The 15,783-nt window shown below is 36.9% G+C and overlaps 1 protein-coding gene across 3 annotated transcripts in view; it reads right to left on the bottom strand.

Annotated features, from left to right (window-relative positions):
- The window catches only part of LOC106713427, a 49,052-nt gene that overhangs the window by 24,094 nt on the left and 9,175 nt on the right, over positions 1–15,783 (bottom strand). For 2 of the 3 annotated variants that reach the window (XM_045685321.1, XM_045685323.1), the window contains exons 10-22: positions 15,198–15,317; positions 13,936–14,050; positions 12,911–12,977; positions 12,370–12,514; positions 10,890–10,974; positions 9,507–9,600; positions 8,488–8,555; positions 7,667–7,737; positions 7,054–7,246; positions 6,226–6,346; positions 5,428–5,553; positions 4,143–4,255; positions 713–3,744 (exon numbers count right to left, since the gene is read on the bottom strand). In XM_045685321.1, coding sequence (XP_045541277.1) covers positions 713–3,744; positions 4,143–4,255; positions 5,428–5,553; positions 6,226–6,346; positions 7,054–7,246; positions 7,667–7,737; positions 8,488–8,555; positions 9,507–9,600; positions 10,890–10,974; positions 12,370–12,514; positions 12,911–12,977; positions 13,936–14,050; positions 15,198–15,317 — 4,350 coding nt within the window. The remainder of the gene's footprint in view (positions 1–712; positions 3,745–4,142; positions 4,256–5,427; positions 5,554–6,225; positions 6,347–7,053; positions 7,247–7,666; positions 7,738–8,487; positions 8,556–9,506; positions 9,601–10,889; positions 10,975–12,369; positions 12,515–12,910; positions 12,978–13,935; positions 14,051–15,197; positions 15,318–15,783) is intronic. The other variant, XM_045685322.1, reaches the window with a different exon arrangement.

The raw sequence follows: 15,783 nt of genomic DNA, 5'->3' as shown, positions 1-15,783 counted from the left end.
GCGAACACAAAAAAAAACAAATCCAAGAGTTTTTCAACATTTGTTTGAAATTTAATCGAAATACATAATCGTTTAGAACAGTGTTTCCCAACGTGGGGTTCACGCCCCACAAGGGGGCAATTTGATAATTAGGGGGGCAATTAAAAAATAAAAATTTGTACCTCTTAAGGGAACAAAACAATTTTTAAAGGTCAAAAATTATGTATGGGGGCATAAAAATTTTAACAATGTTAAGGTGGGGCAAAAAAAGGTTGGGAAACACTGGTTTAGAAGGTAAATGATCTTTTTTTTCGTTTTCTTTCATAATTAAAAGAAATTTTGGATCAATTGTTAGGGGAATTTTAAAAATAGTCATTTTTAACTGATAGATCCGCGAAATGGCTATTTAATACGAAATTCTCAAAAAAATAAGAGTCCGTTCACACAGACTGAGACTGAGAGCAGATTAGATTAGTCGCAAACGAAATTGTACTTTATAAGATTGACACGAGCTTTAACTTAACTTTGGAAGTGTTTTTCATCGAGACGTGAAAATTAAACCTTATTTCAGTCAATTTTATTTGTAATAAAAAATCGTTTCTGTTCTCCGCCTCATTCTGTGTGCATGGACCCTTATAAGTAACTATTTTCATGTGTTTTGTAACTTAATAAGTGAGATTTAAACATGTTTTTGTTAATGTTTCGGACAATAAAAACTCAAGAATACACTAACCTTTACATACATGATGAGATGAGTTCTCACATACTTTAGGAGGTGGTTTCGTTGTTTTCGCAACCGGTTTCTGCTTATCCTTCTTCTTCTCTTCTAAACCGTTCTTCGATTTTGTATCCATGTCGTAGCATTGTTTGACAATGTCACCGAGACATACAGATGTCGTGTCAGTTTCCTTACAATTGGGGCATAGACAATCATTAGTCCATTTGCAGTCACTTTTTGGTATATCACAAGAGTCACTTTCAGATTTATTTTGTCCATTTTTCATCATATTCCTGAATGCTACAGCATTTAATGTCTGTTTAGCATTTCTTAGAGCTTGTGCGGAATATTTCGCTAATAATTCTGGATTCTGTGAACCGATCACTGATGATGGATTTTTTTCTTTGTTAATTTCATCATCTTCTGTTTTTAATTTTAAACTTTCTTCTATTTCTTCGTCTAGTAATTTTGCATCAATACTTGAGCAAATTGATATAACATGCTTTTTATATGTTTCAGGTACAGGCAGCCCTTGTGTTATGTAAGATTTTATTTTATAAAAACTGTCTAAAAGCGTCTTTTCGCCTTTTGATGTAAGGATAGCTTCACATTTAGCTAATAGTATATCGTTTTTAACTTTCCTACTATCTTTTTCGTTATCTTTCGGAATATCTTTTACTTCTTCTTGTTTCTCTTCTTTCTTAATTGGTTTTTGTGCTTCAGAGTTTGGTTTTTTAACCGTTTTAGCATTTGCTTTGTTTATAATTTTACTTAAACCTTTAGCTGCTAGTATTTCTGCTTCGCTAGCTGTTTGCGTTTGTGGATTTTGTTTTGTAGGAGGTGGAATTTTTGAGAATGCATCTTCTAGTGATTCTTCCAATTGTTCCAAACGATATAACATCACGAGCCACTCATCACCTGTAAGGGCTTTCTTGGGTAATGTCTGCATAAACAATTTGTTCATCTTCTTTAAACGATCTGTGAAATAATCCTTTTTGTTGTCTAAACTCATTGCTGTGAAATCTGGCATTGTCTCTGGTTTCTTTGTTGGTACACCTGTATGTTCTGATATAACTTCTGCTGCCGTTTCCGGATCATGTAGAATCCAATTTATTAATTGTTGTGAATCAATGCATCTTCGTACGACATCTATATATTTAAATTTTAAACTTTTAACTGTTGTTTTCTGGTCTTCAGTCATTTTGGATAATTTCATTATTAATAGATCGAATGTATTCCCAGCTTGTGGACTAAGTAATTTGGTGATTTGTTTAAGTGATTCCTTTGAAGCTGCACAACTTTCGTTCTCTGAATCGTTTTCACCTTCAACACTTTTACGTATATCATTTATTTTTTCGTTTATTTTGTCTGTATCGTTGACGCTTTGTTTCGCTGCCAAATCTTTTATATAAGATTGGAATTTCATTAACATCGTTTCGATTTCATTTTCTAATAATTCAATTGGTATACTTTTGAATTTCGTAGCGATATATTGTTTCCATGAACGAAATCTGGATCGTACGAGTTGTCGCAATTCCTCCATACTTAGAGCTTCTTTCACTGAATTATCAAATACGGTAGAATCTTTAGTATATACTTCTGGTACTAGTATATTCTTGCCTAATAATTCACGATTTTCTTCCAGACATTTAATAAATTCAGGATTTTTATTCTGTTTCATGTATTCGAACACTTTATTGATCACAACTTGAGCTGAAATCGAGAATAACAGCTCTTTGAAATCTTCTTTACAATTGTTATTTTTGACAACACTCTGTGTATCTTTTTCTTCTTTAGTTTCTGTTACTTCTTTACCTTCTTCTGTATTATCTGTGACGTCATTGTCCACGTTATTCTTAATTCTACGATTGTTTTTGCGCTTCGCTGTATTCTTTGTCACCTTAACACTATCTCGTGTTTTATTCAACTTCAGTTCTCGGATTTGTTTCAATGTTTCCGGTGTCAGCTGAGCTTCATTATTCACATCTGGTATACTGCTCATTATGGATGCGAATTCTGGCAATTCGAATGACGTGTTGGCGAATTCGGATAATTTTGATGCTATTTCTGGCATATTTGCTAATATTTGTGGCATATTTTCCACCAATTCGGCCAATTTTGTATTCGCAGCTCCCAAATCAACGGATTCATCGGAATCCATTTTCTCTAAGAGTTCAGCGTTTTTGTCTAAACTCATCATTACTTCGCAGATGTGTTCTAAAGAGAGTGGACCTTCTTGTGTTTCTTCCTTTTCTTTTATATCTTTTTCTTTATCTTTTTCTTTGATACTGTTATATGAGTTTATTATATTCTGACATTCCTCCATAGCTTTTTTGATTTCTAAACCGAATGTAACATATTTATATACATTATTATCCTTGTTATCAACCACTAATTCGCAATTATCTACTTCTGTCACTTTCATATTCGTTTCACTTTCATCTTTCACAAGTAATGGAGTCCGACGAGCGTTCAATGGCACATTTAACACATCTGTGGTTATTTGTGATTGGAAATCGATAATTTTGTCATCGACTTCATTTCTATGAAGGAATTTGTTAACAGCTAACAACCTTTGATTAGGTTTCGGTGAATAAACCGGCATAGGTTCTGTCGAAGTCGGCGACATCTCTTGCAATGGAGGACTAACTGATTCTGGGTATTTGATATCTTTATCTTGATTATTTAGAGCGAAATTTGCAAATTTCGTCAGACATTCCTTCATATCTTTGCACATATCGCCGTCTTTTTCACCCACTATAGTTTCTGTATCGCTGATATTATCTTCCTTGTCTAAAGGGAAAGCTTCTGGAGGTTCAGCTTCAGATTTGACATCGTTCGCCTCATTCTGATCTATTTCTGTAATTTGGGCGGATTGTGGCAGTTTATGTTTGAGGAGTTGGAGTATTTTATGTGGTTTGCTGATGGTATTGACACTCTTGAATTTCCGTTTAGGTGCAGTGGTCAATCGAGGGGCTTTTGGACTAACGGTCCTACGTTTGCGACGAGGGAGATCTTCAACTAGTGTCACATTGCTGTCTGGAAGACTGCAAAGAGTATACAAGAATTAGTGTTTTCATTTTATATTAAAATTGTGCTATTTGGGGGGTACTTTATTATATTATAAGGTGTCAGGTAACAGAGGGAGGAGGAACACACCGAAAGAGAATATTCCCCCTACCTATACATCCATTCCTTAGTCAAATCCACTTCCCTTCCCCATACTTTCTGGATGTTTGGAACATAGGGGGTTCAGGTTTGACAAGTACATGTTGTGTTGTTGGGGGGTGCCTGTTGTGTCGTTGGGGGGTGCTTGTTGTGTTGTTGGCGGATGCCTGTATGTGATGGGGGTGCTTGTTGTGTGTTGGGGGTGCCTGTATGTGTGTTGGGGGTGCTTGTTGTGTTGTTGGGGGGTGCCTGTTGTGTGTTGGGGGGTGCATGTTACCTCTCCCGCTCCTGACGCAGCTGGTCCTCCAGCCACATGCGCAGACGGTGGTAGTAGAGCTGCTGGTCTCGCATGTGCATAACCTTGCGCCGAACCTGCACCACGTACAGGATCTACTTTAATTTAGTATCACTCTTCACCGACATTATCATTTCTGTTCAACTTTGTTAGTTTTTACATCCGAAATAATAACAATAAAATACTAATTAAATGCGAATGTTTAGATGGATGTATGTATGAAGTCATCTCCGGACCGTCTCAACATATCTTGATGAAATTTGGTACAGATGTTGAACATAGTCTGGAAGAACACATAGACTACTTATTTAGTTTTTTTTTTTATTAATTTCGCGAGGACGAATTCGCGGGCGACAGTTAATCTTAAATATACCAAAATGTATTAAGACCGATTATTGGGTTCGGACTTTAGTAAAAAGGATTTAGTTTGGTTAGTTGGTTTTTTTTTAATTATTTTGAAAACTTGTCACAGTAACCTACATACTTTAATACATATTATGTCTTAAATATAAATGTTTTTCTTTATTTCTCGTGATATTTTTGCTGTACAATAACTTAATATCGCGAGACTCGCGTTGTCCGCGCTTCATACACACAACTGTGGATCGTCGACGCGAGACCTCTATTCAATCAGTACAGGCGACTAAATGTCAACTAATTTGCTCCGCCATCTTGAAAATCGCAGCGACTTTTTAAAGATGATCTTTGAAAGGTTGAAAAGAACAAAATGCAACTTTGCCTGAGTACGAACCTCTAAGATATTTTATTGTGTAAAGCCGTTCGTACACAAGGCAACGTAAATCTTCAATACCCGGCGATTTTAGTCGCTAAGACTTACGTAATAAAGACATTTCTATCTGTTATCATAGACGCTCGCAACCTCTTTGTAAAGATCATAAGAAAAGTCGTCGCAATTTTCAAAATGGCTGAGCAATTATATACAGTTGAAAAGTAAGACGAATAGACGACTTACGTCGACGACTTAAGTTGCTTTATGTACAAGATTCTAAGTAAACTTATAAAAAGCTTTCCAATCGCATTGTGAGTATCAAATTAACCTTTACTAGCTTTTACCCGCGACTTCGTCCGCGCGAATAAAAAAATGCACACAAGATAAAAAAGTTCCTATGTCCGTCTCCTAGTTCTAAGCTACCTCCCCATCAATTTTCAGCTAAATCAGTTCGACCGATCTTGAGTTATAAATAGTGTAACTAACACCACTTTCTTTTATATTAACCTTTATGAGTATAAAATAAATGTCCTGTACCTCTTTGAACCTCTGCAGGTGATACTCAGGGCAGAGGGCGCGGCAAGGCTGGTGTGGAGGAGCTGGTGGAGGGGAGCCAGGGGGCGGCGGCGCCGGGGCGCAGCCCCCTACTAACTGTGTGCACACCTGCATGCAATATTAGTCACTATAACTAAGACATTAAGGCGTTTATCGCATAACAAGCAAACGGTCACTTGAATTCGCCGAAATAACGAAGCGACCACTGCTTATAGACATCCGCAAATGCAGATGAGTTGCCTACCTTTTATCAACGGAGGAGGAGACGCACAGAAAGAGGATATTTTCCCTTCTTTGGCGTCCCCTCTTCCTCCAAATCCATTCTTTCTCTTTCCCTTCCCATCCATTTCTTATTAGAAAAGGGATGGGAAGTGAAAGAGGATTAAAATCAAGACAGAAACTTAAGAACAATGATTCTTGTGTCAGTTTATGAACTGACAATGTCTTGACAGCGTAATTTTCAAATGCGTTTAGACTATAAATTTAAATAATATAAAATTTCAACGAGAATTCAAAGTTTCAAATAAATTACTAAGACATCTTATCCTTTAAGGATAGCCTTTTCACACAAAAATTATCAAGATTCCTTAATTCAGTAAAAAAAAAAATGGGACCCATCTACAACCACCCACCTATCGATTAAAATAATTTTGATGAAAATATAAACACCAGGGTAGGAGATTCCTGGTAACATATAAAAATACAGTCAAATTGATAACCTTCATTTTGAAATCGACTAAAAAAATGAGATTTAGTTACAAGACAGTGACAAAATATTACCGTGGAGAGTTTCTTCTGGCGGCGGTAGACCTGCAGCTGTCTGCGATGAACTTCTGGCAGACGTCGGTACATCGACATCAGCTTCCTGTCTACTTCAGACAGACCTAGATCTACACGCTTCCTGAAAAATAAGTTACAACACATAAATTTATAATCTAAATGTCTGGATAAGATCTACAAAGGTTTTTTTTTTTATTTTAGTAATATCATATAAAAATAATAAAAAAAGTTTTGGATGGATGAATGTATAAATCTCCAGAACGTCTCAACAGATTTTGATGAAATTTGTCACAGATCTAGAACATAGTCAGGAAAAACATATACGCTACTTAGTCTTTTTTTTAATTCCGAGTAGACGAAGTCGCGGTTGATAACTAGTATATTGTAAATCATGAATCAATATCCATACTTAATGGAGAATTCAACTCCATTACAAACACAAGACAAACATCAAGTTCAGTGATTGTCAAACTTATTTCTTTCACCGCCCCCTTTGAAAATCAATTATATTTCAGAGCCCCCTAATTTTTATTCAGTCCTAAAACTTAAAAACCACAGTTTCATTGCTTTAATTAATTTGCCCCCCATTTTTTGGACCTCTTATCGCCCTACTAGGTTTCTAACGCCCCCAAGGGGGCGTTATCGTCCACTTTGGGAAACACTGATCAAGTTGAAGTAATTACTTCTACCTACCACCCTTTTCTTATAAGAAAATAATGGGAAGGGGAAGTGAATTTGACAGTGGAGGGGATGCTTAAAAAGGAGAAAGGTAGGTAATGAATTTCCTCCTTTACCACATTTAAATATAAAAAAGATAGTATACAATACCTGTGCGCGTGCGCAGGCGGCGGACATTCAGCGCAATGTCTCAGAACTCTATCCATAAGTCGTTCAATACCAGCTATGGAGCGCACGAGACGTCGCACAGCACCGCACAGCCCGCTGCCACCAGCGGAGCCCGACCCTGAAGCGGAGCCCGAAGTGGCAGAGCCCGATGTGGTTAGGGACTCAGAACCTGATACTGTGAGTGATTGGTAAATTAAAAAAAATAAATCTAAAATCCACTTTAGTTGAAGGTTGAAAGTTTAAATGTATAGATGGATGGATGTTTCTTTAAAGATATCTCCGGAATGGTTCAACAAATCTTGATGAAATTTGTCACAGATGTAGAATATAATCTGGCAGAACACATAGGCTAATAATTAAGTCTATTCCAAGGAAAAAACAAGACAAAACAACTACAATAAAACAAACATTTTGTAATGACAGGAGGGCGCTAGTGAGCTATTATAGTTTCAGTCCACAGAATCAAATAACTTTATCCGTCAATAAAAAAAAATATCTTTTTTTTTTTGGGTTTTTTGACCTTATTGGACATTCCAATCCAATAGTATCTTTCTTTATGGTTAAATGAAGGAGCTGGCAAAAAAAAAAAACTTACAGTCATCCATTTCAGCAGAATCTGTCAGGTTGTCTGTCTTCACGAGGGACGTGGGCTGGCTGTCCGGTGGCCTAAAGTAATACATTTCTTACTCAGAATTGTTAATCTCTCACTAAGTAAGACCCATAAAGTATATTTCTCATACTTATTTTACACTGTAAAACGCAAATAAACAATTCCGAGAAAAAAATCACAAAATATCACAATAAGGGGGGGAGGGGTTAAGATAAAATATCACATGTATTTATTGACTGAGGTAAATTTTATAAAAAAAATTAAAATTTTCAATATTACTTTGTACAAAAAGAATAAAAGTGATTTTAAGTAAAAAGGGTGGGGTAGTCTGAAAAATTAACATCAAAGGGTTGAGGGTCTAAAAGTTACTAAAAAAAACATCACGTGATTTGTCCTTTTAGGGTTCACAAACAAATCTGGAGAGAAAGCTAACTAGATTTATTTATCGCAAATAAAATTAAGCTTTTACACATTTATAACAAAGTTCAATTTAACTTATCAAATCTTTTTTGTTAACAGCAAGCATAAATAACACGTAAAAAAAGTAAAAATGAAACTTATTTCAATGTCATAAAGTTCAATTTTATATACGATAATAATCCGTTCCATTTTCTAAATCAAAACTTTATTTCATTATTTAAACTAGATGGCGTTGTTTCATTTTAGAACACGCTAACGTATTGTTATGTAGCATTTTTTTTATAAATATTAACAAAAAAAAATGTAAATCTTTGAAAGGACATAAATACAATTCTAAAGTGTTAATATGTATGGAGATATTGTATGGAGTTAATTAGTTAATTTACTTTGCTCCAGTGCCGTCTCCCTGCTGCAGCTCTCTGACAGAACACTCCGGCTCACCATCACTTGGTGACTGTGAAAAATACAACAATCTTACTAATATTATAAATGCGAATGTTTGTATGGATGTATGTATGAAGTTATCTCCGGAACAACTCAACAGATCTTGATGAAATTTGTCACAGATGTAGAACATAGTCTGGAAGAACACGTAGGCTACTATTTTTTTTAGTTAAGGATGAACGGAGTCGCGGGCGAAAACTAGTCTAATAATAACACAGATATAAAATTGAACTTTGATAAGCGAGAGTCCAAGGGACAATGATATTCTCGCTCATAAAGGTTTCTCTCTAACCCAACTTTCTCGCTCATAAAGGTTTCTCTCTAACCCAACTTTCTCGCTCATAAAGGTTTCTCTCTAACCCGACTTTCTCGCTCATAAAGGTTTCTCTCTAACCCGACTTTCTCGCTCATAAAGGTTCCTCTCTAACCCGACTTTCTCGCTCATAAAGGTTTCTCTCTAATCCAACTTTCTCGCTCATAAAGGTTTCTCTCTAACCCAACTTTCTCGCTCATAAAGGTTTCTCTCTAACCCGACTTTCTCGCTCATAAAGGTTTCTCTCTAATCCAACTTTCTCGCTCATAAAGGTTTCTCTCTAACCCAACTTTCTCGCTCATAAAGGTTTCTCTCTAACCCAACTTTCTCGCTCATAAAGGTTTCTCTCTAACCCGAGTTTCTCGCTCATAAATGTTTCACTCTAACCCAACTTTCTCGCTCATAAAAGTTTCTCTCTAACCTAACTTTCTCGCTCATAAAGGTTCCTCTCTAACCCAACTTTCTCGCTCATAAAGGTTTCTCTCTAACCCAACTTTCTCGCACATAAAGGTTTCACTCTAACCCAACTTTGTCGCTCATAAAGGTTTCACTCTAACCCAACTTTCTCGCTCATAAAAGTTTCCCTCTAACCCAACTTTCTCCCTTACGGAGGTTCTCGCTTATCAAGGTTCGACTGTATTTTAATACCTTATCCTCAGCATCTTCGGCTTGCAGATGGCTGTTGTTAAACTCATTGACAGCCTGCATCATGCCCAGGAATGATATCCTATAGTACAGGTCACTGAAAAACATTAAACTAGATATTAAAAAAAATATATATCCCTCTTTTCTATCCAAAGTTGAAATTAAATTAACAGAAATGTTACTAAGAAGAAGTAACTAAGGACATGACGATTTTTTTTTTAGTTATTTTGTCAAGATTTGTGCTATAAAGTGAAGTAATATTGTAAAATAGGAAAAGATAATGGCGTATTAGGGGTTATGTATAAATCAAGTTATGTTTTTACTACTTTAAGACCCCCTTTGATGATATGTGGTAAGATTTTAAGCATTGATTGTCAAACTTATTTCTTTCACCGCCCTCTTTGAAAATCAATTATATTTCAGAGCGCCCCTAATTTTTATTCAGCCCTAAAACTTAAAAACCACAATTTCATTACATTAATTAATTTCAATGCCCCCCATTTTTTGGGCCTCTTATCGCCCCCTCCTAGGATGCAAACGCCCCCAAGGGGGCTTTATCGCCCACTTTGGGAAACACTGTTTTAAGCTAACCTCCAACCGCCGCAAAAATCACTAATACATTTTGTACAAATATTTAAACCACCACCCCTTTATAAAAATCCCCTTCCTTTTTTGTGATATTTTGTGTATTTTCCAAAACAATTCGAGTCATATTTCAAAAACATTTTTGGAATGCATCAAATTTTGTATTTCCTACCAATTTTTATAAACGAAATAATAAAAATAAAGAAATAGATAAATTTAATACGATTTTTTTTAATTAATTATGATTAAATTGCAATCAATAGACGACTTAATTAAGAACGTCTTAACTCAGGTGTGATCGTCCGTTGACGGCACCGACTGAAGATGGACCACCGACATGTCCGAAACTAGTCGGTGCCGTCACCAGACAATCATACATGAGTTAAACAGTTCTTAATTAATTTATTATTCTATCTTTAATAGACAACTTAATTAATTAAGAACTGATTAACTCACGTGTGATCGTCCGGTGACAGCACCGACTGAAGATGGACCACCGACATGTCCAAAACTAGTCGGTGCCGTCACCAGACAAACACAGGTAAGTTAAGACGTTCTTAATTAATTAATTCGTCTATTAAATTGTTTAAACTTTCGTGAGACATAATAATTAATTAATTAAGAACGGTTTAACTCATGTATGGTGACGACACCGACTGGTTTCGGATATGTCAGGGGTCCATCTTTAGTCGGTGCCGTCACCAGACAATCATACATGAGTTAAACACTTCTTAATTAATTTATTATTCTATCTTAGAAAAGTTTAAACAGTTTAATAGACGATTTAATAAAATATTGAACCTCAACAGTTGTCGTCTCTGTTGTGCGCCGAGTGTTCTCGGATTGAGACAATCACACCAATGTCTGTAGCCCTCCCATCCGCTCACTGAAACAAACATACAACATCTCTTTACTTCCATTCCAAATAAATCTAAATATATATTTTATCTTAGTAAAAGATAGCAAACTTAATCAATGAAGAACGTATAGAAAAAAGATTTTCTTCTTTATATGTCATCCTATTATCAAACAAAACCACATCCCCTTCCATTATTCAAATATTTTTCATCATCATCAGCTCACTATACGTCCCCACTGAGGGTCTCAGAGTCTACACTAAGTTAGAGATGACTATGTCATAGTCAACCACAGTCAAGTGCGGGTTGACTTTACACATATCATTGAATTTCTTCTCAGATATTTACATCACGATGTTTTTTTTTTTCATCTTAAGAATGTCGAATAAATGTACATATGTAAATCGAAAAACAGATTGGTACATGGTGCCCTTGAGCCCAGTCAGTCCATGGAGCGTCCACCGAAGCGACCTAAGGGTCCGTTCACACAGACCGGCTCGGAGAGGAGAGCAGATTTTTATCACGTTGGAAACAGTGTTTTGAGTGATTGTAGTAAAGTTTATTTTTGCATTTGCACCTTTTTTGTCATTAAAAATGCCTGAACGCGCTTCGTGTGAAGTAATAAAAGGAGCCGACCGGCTCCGCTTGCGTGCTCTTTCTCGCTCGCGCAGCCGATCGGCTCTGATCTCTTTCAGATCTCTTCCAGCCGGTCGATGTGAAATAGTTGGCGGCTCCGCTCCGGCCAATTCCAAGCGTATACGACCCGGTCTGTGTGAAAAGAAAAAAGCAGGCCGATGCTCTCCGAGCCGGTCTGTGTGAACGGACCCTAAGAGCTCGGTGACCTTCCAATCCGGTAATAATAATAAAGTAACAGCCCGAGCCGGGGCTCCTAAGGGAGCCCTCGAGACTAGTTGCTCTTAAAACGAGGTTTAGGCTAAGCGCCATCTGCGCCAGACCACCTCAAGCCCGGTGAAGCTGTAAATGCCTCCTCAAAGCAAACAGTGAATACTCAGTCACAAAAAAAAAAAGATTGGTACACGGGATTTGAACCCACTACCTGCTGATTACAAATCAAGTACTTAACCCTTGAGCCATAGACGCCAACTTTTTCCATATAATTTAAATTCAATAAAATCCTTAAAGAAATAACTAACTCAAAAAAAATGTTGCACTCAAAAAAAAATACATTTTTTACAACCCCCTCGTACCCCCTTAAAATATAACGTAATTCATTTCTGACTTCCCTTAAACTACTACTAAATGTACATTATCTATACAGCTTCGTAACAACCCACTGCTGGGCATAGACCTCCAAAGATCCTTTGCAACCCGTATCCAGGATACTCCAGCAACCTTGACCAGATCATCTGTCCATCTTACCTAAATGTAACACTAAGGGTCATCATCAGATGCAGTATACTCACAGTCTTCAGGTGTGGTCCTCGCCGCCATGTCTCTGAGCCTGGCGCTGGTGCTGGCACGTTGTTGCGGCGCCAGGAACCTCGCGAGTCTACGTCGAGCTCGTTCTATCCATTCCTCTTCAGTACCTTCCTTAGCTGATATCTCCACCTACATAGTACAGTCGAACCGGGATAAGCGAGAAACTTAGGTTAGAAAAATAAAAAAATATATTATTTTTTTTCACATTATCAGCTCTAAGTCCTCATTGAGGGTCTCACAGTCTACACTAAGTTAGAGATGACTATGTCATAGTCAACCACAGTCAAGTGCGAGTTGACTTCACACATATTGAATTTCTTCTCAGATATTTACATCACGATGTTTTCCTTCATCTTAAGAATATCAGATAAATGTACATATGTAAATCTATAAAACACATTGGTACATGTCGGGATTCAAAACCAGGACCTTGCAGATAGCAAGTCAAGTGCTTAACCACTGAGCCACCGACGCTCTTTTTATTTTTTTACTAAAATTTGAATTAAAAAAAAAATCTTAACATACCTTGAATGTGATGGTCGAAGCAGCTTTGAAATTTTCTAACAATTTGCAAAATCTTTCAACGGCATATCTGTAACAAATAATACATTTTTTAATACATTTCTAAAGGAGTGCTTACTACCAAAGTGGTACAAATATACCATCGTGGTCCAAATGAACCATCGTGGTCCATATTCACCATTGTGGTCCAAATGAACCATTGTGGTCCAAATGAACCATTGTGGTCCAAATGAACCATCGTGGTCCAAATGAACCATCGTGGTCCATATTCACCATTGTGGTCCAAATGAACCATTGTGGTCCAAATGAACCATTGTGGTCCAAATGAACCATCGTGGTCCAAATGAACCATCGTGGTCCATATTCACCATTGTGGTCCAAATGAACCATTGTGGTCCAAATGAACCATTGTGGTCCAAATGAACCATTGTAGTCCAAATGAACCATTGCGGTCCAAATGAACCATCGTGGTCCAAATGAACCATCGTGGTCCAAATGAACCATTGTGGTCCAAATGAACCATCGTGGCCCAAATGAACCATCGTGGTCCAAATGAACCATTGTGGTCCAAATGAACCATCGTGGCCCAAATGAACCATCGTGGTCCAAATTAACCATTGTGGTCCAAATGAACCATCGTGGCCCAAATGAACCATCGTGGTCCAAATATACCATCATGGTCCAAATATGCCATCGTGGTCCAAATATGCCATCGTGGTCCAAATATGCCATCGTGGTCCAAATATACCATCGTGGTTCAAATTAACCATTGTGGTCCAAATTAACCATCGTGGTCCAAATTAACCATTGTGGTCTAAATAAATCTTTGTGAGAAAGTTCACAATTTGAAAATATATACAAACAAGGACATTCATACAGACCAGTGGTTAACAAAGCAGTTGTATTGCAAATAATAATTGAATAAATAATTGAACCTTATTACATTGTAATAAGATTTAATTTTCATTTTCAAATCTTTATACGTTCAATCCGATGGTAACTTAATATAGTTGTCTTTATTTACTCACTCTTTATCAAATGGTCTCTCGTATTGTCGACACAGACAGACTTTGTGTACGATGTGCTGCATGAAGTCACTCTGCTCACAGAGACGGCTAAGCTGTTCCTGAACCACAGCCGCACCTTAAAAAATACACAGTTTTTTTATATTACAAGATGGCAAACGAGCTGCTGTCAGATGAATTCGCCGAAATGGCGAAGCGACTATTGCCCATAGACATTCACAATTGCAGATTTGTTGCCTACCCTCAATCAATGAAGGAGACGCACAAAAAGAGAATATTTAACCTTCCTATCCACCTTTCCTTATAACAAAAGGGATGGGAAGGATAAGAGTACTAAAATGAGTCCTCAGTGACACAGTGATCAGACTGTAGGTAGAATTACTTCATTTCAAATAAAATACGTAATTGAATAAATTAAGAAACGTTGAATTTCATACATGGCGGCCATTTTTTCAACATGTCAATGTGAAATAGTTACACAAGATCTATATCTACAATTTTCTAAGTACATTTTACTTATTATTATCTAAAGTTAGTCATTTTTATATAATCTTTGGATATTTCCCATTGATTTTAAGGCCGATAGGTTGAAAACATCCACAAATAAGATTATTAAATTGTATTTTACTAGCAGTTACAAAGGACTTCATCAGAGCGGAATTTAAAGAAAATCTAGTAATAAATCTAGTCTATATCACTCTAGGATAGTGTAGCTTCTCAACAGTGAAAGAATTTTTTAATTTGGTTCAGTAATTTTTGAATTCAATGCGAACAAACAAACAAATTATTTCGTATTATTTATTAATATTAGTATAGTTCAGTGATTGTCAAACTTATTTCTTTCACCGTCCTCTTTTCAAATCAATTATATTTCAGAGCGCCCCTAATTTTTATTCAGCCCTAAAACTTAAAAACCACAATTTCATTACTCTAATTAATTTCAATGCCCCCCATTTTTTGGGCCTCTTATCGCCCCCTCCTAGGTTTCTAACATCTCCAAGGGGGCGTTATCGCTCACTTTAGGAAGCACTGGTATATAGTATACAAAACATGTTTTCATACAAGTACTAGGTGTCGCCCGCGACTCCGTCCGCGCGCAGTTAAAAAATGGGGGGGGGTAAGAAAAATAGATGTTGGCCGATTCTCAGACCTACTGAATATGCTCACAAAATTTCATGAGAATCGGTCAAGCCGTTTCGGAGGAGTACGGGAACGAAAACTGTGACACGAGAATTTTATATATAAGATATACAATGGAAACATACCATCATCACCGAAATGTAGCCTCTGCAGACGAGCAATGTCCCACTCCGAGGGGGGACTGGGCGTGCCAGCGCGCAAACGCAGAGCTCGCATTATCCCCGTAGCGGCAAATGTATTACCACCTGGATATACATTACAGTTAAAAAAAAACATTTCTATAGTCCAGTCGCGGAGGACAAATAATTTCGTACATTGAACTGTCATTATCTGTCTCTGTCACTCCCGCGTAAATACAATGTGTCTCGCTCGCGCAGATACAATGGCCGCCGCACTCAGGGATTGTAAACATTTTACTGGAGACTATAAGGTCTGTTTTTATTGATTCTTTTGTAATAAATGTGACAGTCGAGACGTCTTCGGAAAGCAATTACTCCGATACAGAGGAATCGGATTCTGATTTTTATTTTTTTTATTCTTTTTGTGCTGATTTAGTAGATACTTGTCTATATTTTTATTACTTGTAATATAAAATCTAAATAATTCATGTAAACAGCACTAAATACAGAAATGTTTGTGACCACTGTCAGTAGGTAAAGAGATCATTGTACGAAATTCTTCGTGCTCCGCGACTGGACTTTAGTAGACATC

This window comes from Papilio machaon, chromosome 29 (genome assembly GCF_912999745.1).
Source record: "Papilio machaon chromosome 29, ilPapMach1.1, whole genome shotgun sequence".
In the NCBI taxonomy this organism is placed as follows: Eukaryota; Metazoa; Arthropoda; class Insecta; order Lepidoptera; family Papilionidae; genus Papilio; species Papilio machaon.
Note: the sequence above shows the minus strand (reverse complement) of the source record. Positions and strands in the feature narration are given on the sequence as shown.